Source organism: Triticum urartu, unplaced genomic scaffold, assembly GCF_003073215.2.
Source record: "Triticum urartu cultivar G1812 unplaced genomic scaffold, Tu2.1 TuUngrouped_contig_5834, whole genome shotgun sequence".
NCBI lineage: Eukaryota > Viridiplantae > Streptophyta > Magnoliopsida > Poales > Poaceae > Triticum > Triticum urartu.
In genome coordinates this window covers 1-6,005 of record NW_024116541.1, presented here as the reverse complement: position 1 = coordinate 6,005, position 6,005 = coordinate 1, and the positions used below count along the sequence as shown (strand labels likewise).

General features: G+C 47.8%; 1 protein-coding gene across 1 annotated transcript; it reads right to left on the bottom strand.

Moving 5' to 3' along the window:
- Positions 1–3,452: 3,452 nt before the first annotated feature.
- LOC125529771 (histone H2B.3-like) lies at positions 3,453–4,039 on the bottom strand. Its single transcript, XM_048694189.1, has one exon. The coding sequence runs from the start codon at positions 3,956–3,958 to the stop codon at positions 3,542–3,544; it is 417 nt and encodes a 138-aa protein (XP_048550146.1). The 5' UTR covers positions 3,959–4,039; the 3' UTR covers positions 3,453–3,541.
- Positions 4,040–6,005: the final 1,966 nt, after the last annotated feature.

Below are 6,005 nucleotides of genomic sequence, written 5' to 3'. Positions count from 1 at the left end.
CAGGCCACTATCTGCTACCTCCGGGGGAAACCCTATATCAGTAGATCGGATGACGGCGGCATTATTGTGTCGTTTCCCTCTTGTGGCGTTATTCTTGGAGGTGTACACAGACTCGAGGGACCAGTGGACGGAATAATTGGTGGAGCGGTGTTTCATCCCGCACATTAATAGTGGCGTTTCTCGGCGGCGTGGCGCAGTGGAGACTCGGCGCCGATGTGTGGCGAGGGACTCACGCAGGAGGGTGACGTTATCTGGCGTCGTGGTGGCGTCGATGGCAGAGAGGCCGGGCAAGGTGGTGCAACAGTACAGCACTGAAGATGCATTGGTGGCAGGTGGCTGCGGCGGCCTCATACCCGGCAGGCGTCCTGATTGAGGAGTGCGCCGGACTGGTAGGTGCCCCATACCCGGCAGGCGTCCTAGTTGGGACCTCATGTCTTAGATGTTTAGGTTTGACTGCGATGTCTATTTGGTATTAGGCCTAGACTATGAGCGCCCCTTCATCAATTGGATAGAAGTAGCGACAGTTGTTGCTTAGACGGTGGCTTTAGTCTTACTGTTATATGACTTTATAAGGTGTTGTGAGAATAATTAATAAAGTGACCGTATGCATCGCCCAGATGCAGAGCCCGGGGGTCCTCCTCCTTTTCTAAAAAAAACTCAATACTCATTGTGCTCCACCAGTCGGGACAGGTACTTGATGTAGATGTGTCGTCCTTTGGCACGACCAAAGTCAAAAAGGTGGTTAAGAGCATGGTTAATAGTACAACTAGGTGATGGCTATATGATGTTGTCATGTCATCTATAGGCAAAGTTATAGCCGACATATACAATAGTTAGATGTAAAGATGTGTTACTTTTTTAGTGCATGGCCTATGTTCCATTCTCACATAGTGCCTGGTAGCATGTGATGCAGCCGGCTCTTATTATGTACTTGGCTCCTTTTCTCTTTTCTTTTCTCTTCCCTCCATGTCAGCAGAAACATAATATTTTAACTCTTATAACCTGCTTACATGAGCTTATTATATTTGCTCAGACGCCCGTGTCACACCTTCACATGCAACATGTCTTACTGTCTTGAGGAGATATAACATGACTTGTTATATCATCACCGTCAACCCCTATAGAGTGTAGGCCGCTCTAGGTTTACCAACGTTGTATTAAATGCGCTCATCGACCCACGAACAGAAGGGCTCCACAGGTTGTGCATTAAATGCCTTTTTGGTTGATAGACCCCTTGGAGGGCCCACCAAACTAGAGTTGAAGCCTTTGTGAGTTGAAGGTTCTCGACGCGGACCAGAGCACTCCCCTTGGCTACTCGAATTGTCTTAGGGATTATAGAAGTCATAGAGCCCAGGGGCTCAGGCGTGCTCGAGGGCAATGCGTGATTGCCCTACCCAAGATGGATGAGATCTTGTGCTCGAGGGAGCCCCGAACACTATCCCTTTGTGTTATCTCTTGGGGCCTTGATCCTTGTGTCCCAATGTAGAAGGTCTGGGGGGACTGTTTCTTGTGTCACAACAATCCACTTGCTCCAAAATTTAATTTTAGCACCAACATTTTTCATTTTTATTTCTAATACCACATGCAAAAAATAACCATGTGTGTTTTAGTTTCAGATAATGTGTTTCAGTACAATAGACCACAAATTTCAACATCACAAACTATAAAGAACAAATATTTTCTCGATAGTAATATCACAGTTTCAATACCACAGTTCATATTTCAGTACCATGAAACACAAATTCGGCGATTTCAATGCCACAAATCAGAATATTCTAAAAAAGAATGATTTCATTTCAGTTGACAAAATAATATCCATTTCAATAACACACACCAATTTCCATAAAAAGATTACATGTTTCCTAATCAAGTGGCAAGTATTCAGTAACAAATACTCCCTCCGATCCAAAATAAGAGTCATGGGTTTAGTACAACTTTAGTACTAAACTTGCGACCATTATTTTGGATCAGAGGAAGTAACAGATTCATATCGATATCAAATATTAGTGTCGAATCCATCACAATATCAATATTCAATAACAAAATTAATTTTTGATACTCCCTCTGTTCACTTTTACAAGACGTGGTAGTCATTTCAGACAGTTCAATGCCTGCTGTCTGAAACGTCTTATAAAAATGAACAGAGGGTGTAAGTAATATCAATTTTCAGTATGACAAAACACGATTTTGGTACCGCAGATAACCATTTTAGTACCAAAAAAATATACCAATACCATATATTTTGGAAAGAATTATTTTTCTTAGTAGACAAAAGCATATCCATTCCAGTAACACATGTCAATTTCAGTTAAAAATTTCACATCAATTTCAAAACCTGGTGACGCCCATCAGTGTTGTTTTACTTCCTGAAGCCGTCTCCAAAGATCTTGCTCTTGGTCACTCCAGGTACTGCTCGTGTTAGCTGGTGGTGGTCGGTTTGGGTGAGGTAGTGGTCGGTTTGGGTCGTCATAGCTATTGCGTGTTTCCTTTTTTTTCTTGTTTATGGTGTAGTTTTTCCAAGTTTTCCTTATAAATCGGATCATTCTCTATTTTTAGTACCATGCCCGCTGATTTCTTTAAAAAAAAAGAGACAGAATAACCCCCGGCCTCTGATGAAGTTCCATTACAAAAAATCCCTGACTGCAAATAGAATTGCAATGGAACAAAGAGAAATTTAACAACACGAGGGCGCTCATGAACCGGCGACAGTGCTCATCGATTCTGACTGTAAAATGCAAGCAATCTTTCGGGGTCGTGGAAAGATGCATTGCTGTCTGAAGCAGCGTAGTCGCTGTGTTGCTTAGCCGCCGTCATGTACTATGCAGCGATGGTTCAGCAAAAGAACGTCTCGAGTGCTGCGCAGCAATATCGCACCAGATAAGTGCTGAAAACGGCGTGTGTCATGAGCTATATTGCAGTGCAAAATTGCTGGCCTGTAGACTAAACAGCAGACACTTGTGCTGCAACAACAGTAAAATGAGACACTTGTGCTGCAACAACAGTAAAATGAGACACTTGTGCTCGATTGAAACGACGACCGTTTTTCCATCCTAATTCGTGTGGACAATTGAACTCTTCGTCGTGGATTTCCTGAAAATGTCACCACAGTAGAGCATGGCATTTTCACTAAGGAATAACTTTGTTCTCTCTTTTTTTCCGGGTAGAATCGTTCTCAGCAGATACTATAATCACAAGCTGGACACAGCCGTCGTCGACGTGATGCTCTTTCATCGAGCAGCAGCCATTTCACCCCCCGCGCCAACACTCTGCAGACATTTGCAAAGTTCAGGTCTGCGGCCATTTAGAAACGACCATGGACTCACAAATCAGTAGAATAGGAGACATGTCAAGGATTCAGCATGACAGGCAGGCATGGAACAGATCAAAGCAACACCAGTACTATTTCCGCCGGACCCTGAAACATTTGTGTCCTCGCAAATTACAAGATGGTGTACTCTGAACATCTAACTACAGCGAACAATGGATTCACCAACAGCCAGGAGAAATCAACACATTCAGAGAAGACACAGGAGCAGGCTATCTAAGTGGAGGTGAACTTGGTGACGGCCTTGGTGCCCTCGGAGACGGCGTGCTTGGCGAGCTCGCCGGGGAGGACGAGGCGGACGGAGGTCTGGATCTCCCGTGACGTGATGGTGGGCTTCTTGTTGTACCTCGCAAGCTTGGCCGACTCGCCGGCGAGCTTTTCGAAGATGTCGTTGATGAAGGAGTTCATGATGGACATGGCCTTGGAGGAGATGCCGATGTCCGGGTGCACCTGCTTCAGCACCTTGAAGATGTAGATCTTGTACGTCTCCACGCTCTTCTTGGCCTTCTTCTTCCCCTTCTTCTCGCCGCCCTCCTTGGACGCCGGCGGCCGCTTCTCGGCCTTGGTGTTCTTCGCCGCCGTCGTCTTCTCGGCCTTCTCCGCCACCGGCTTCTTCTCCGCCTTGGGGGCCATGGATGCCGCTGGTTGCTGCTGCTTCGCCGGGAAGATGTGCGGTGATGTTTTGGCTGGGTAGGTGGGAGGGCTGGTGAGGAATCGGCGGCGAGGGCGCGGAGGATTTATAGGAGGAGGAAGGTGGGCTCTGATTGGTGGAGCGGTGCGTGCCACGGATCGGTGGGCGTCAAGTGATTGGGTTTGATCTCAGCCGTTCGCCGCTGTGCGCGATGGACGACCCAGATGCGTCTCGGCACGGATCGATGACGTGGTGGAAAGGTGGGCGGGGAGGAGCCTGGTTTCGCCCCACGCGCGCATGTGTTTTTGTCAACTGGGCTTTCTCCATGGCGGGAATTTTGAGTTCAATTGCCGCCATCGACATTTTGCTTTGCTTTAAACAGCTCAGGACTTCGTATATTGCTAAAAAAACGCACGGCTTATTCTCTTTATTTTTTTGCGACCATAGATATACACAGCCTCATGACCTCGACATCCGAAACTTGCTGGTGCGCTGCGCCACCATCGCTCATATGCTTTGTCTTCCGAGCCAGCCATCCACGCGGACGGGAAGTTGTCGTGCTTGGCTAGAAGGGACTCCCAGGAGAACAAGTCATTGCCGAGATTGGCGCCTGATTCCGCGAAGAATGACGATTCGCCTATGCCATCATCACGAGGGACACCGCCAATGCCATCTCACAAGCCTCCAGGTAAACACCTCTTACACACCGCCTTACGAGTCTCATACCGTTGCACGAGGAAATGATGGTACATCGATGAAGGACAAAATCCCCACAACGAATAGTCACTTTCATCGCCACGTCGTCCGCTTGAAGGAACAAACAACTTGCGTGATTCGGCGCTAGAACGAAGATCCAAGGAAGCGGCGTTGTACCAAGGTCCTCAGGATATGGATCCCTTCAAAGCCGGTGTTCCTCATGAGCGTTGTGACATCAACAAGCAGTTGGGCGTCCTTGGAAAGGGCGTCGAGAGAATCCTAGGAGCAAAGTCGCCTCAAAGCTCCTGAAACGAAGGTTGCCAAGCTACTGTTGAGGCCGGAGGCGTATGCTAGTTCTTGTGCCATGTCCACATAGACTTGCGGAATGACACGGGGAAGAACGTAGAAGAAGGCGCGCAACTGAAGGTTGATCCCTCCGAAGTCGCTGATGGCCTCGCCATTGTCTACACCCGGATGCAGAAGAAATGGCGGAACAACTCAAAGTGGGGAGCCATCCCGAGGTAGCACACGCAGAATGTAATGAAATTGGCGATATGAAGGATTCTGGTCGGTGTCAAGTGATGAAGCTGACAACTGAAGAAAAGTAATAGTCCCGCACAAAGTTGTGCACGGGAAACCAAGCCCATGGCCAAAAAAGTCTTGGTGGAGCACACGCTCGTCGGCAGTCGGCGCCGTAGCGACCTCTCCCTTCACGGGCATTTGGTATACCAAGTTCGCTAAAAATTACCCCTTCCCCTTCAGCTTACTGACCTCCGCTTCCGAGGTAACTGAAGGGAAGCACTTCCCGGTAGTCTTGATGTCCTTCTTCTTAGGCGGCGGCTCCCCGGTGGTGTCACCCCTCATCCGCTTTCGCTCGGCGTCATGGGTTGCTTGGATAGAGCTCTTCCCGCAGCCTCGGGACGCGTTGGTCTTCCATTGCGTCATCATCTTGGTCTTAGGGGAGGAGTCTCGCGGCGCAAATATACCTACGTAGCAATGATAAGGGTACAATGGAGATCGAAAAGCTTGGCGGATGATACGTCCATTTTGCATCATGTTTTTATATCGATATTTATTACATTATGGGCTGTTATTACACATTATGTCACAATACTTATGCCTATTCTCTCTTATTTTATCAGGTTTGCATAAAGAGGGAGAATGCCGGCGGCTGGGATTCTGGGCTGGAAAATGAGTAAATATTAGAGACCTATTCTGCACAGCTCCAAAAGTCTTGAAACTTCACGGAAGATGTTTTCCAAATATATAAAAAATACTGAGAGCAAGAATTTCACCAGGGGGGCACACCATGCCCACGAGGGTGGGGGGCGCGCCCTACCCCCCCCGGCCCCC

Excerpts from the sequence above, each read along its gene's own strand:
- LOC125529771 (XM_048694189.1), bottom strand. The coding sequence starts at position 3,958 with ATGGCCCCCAAGGCGGAGAAGAAGCCGGTGGCGGAGAAGGCCGAGAAG.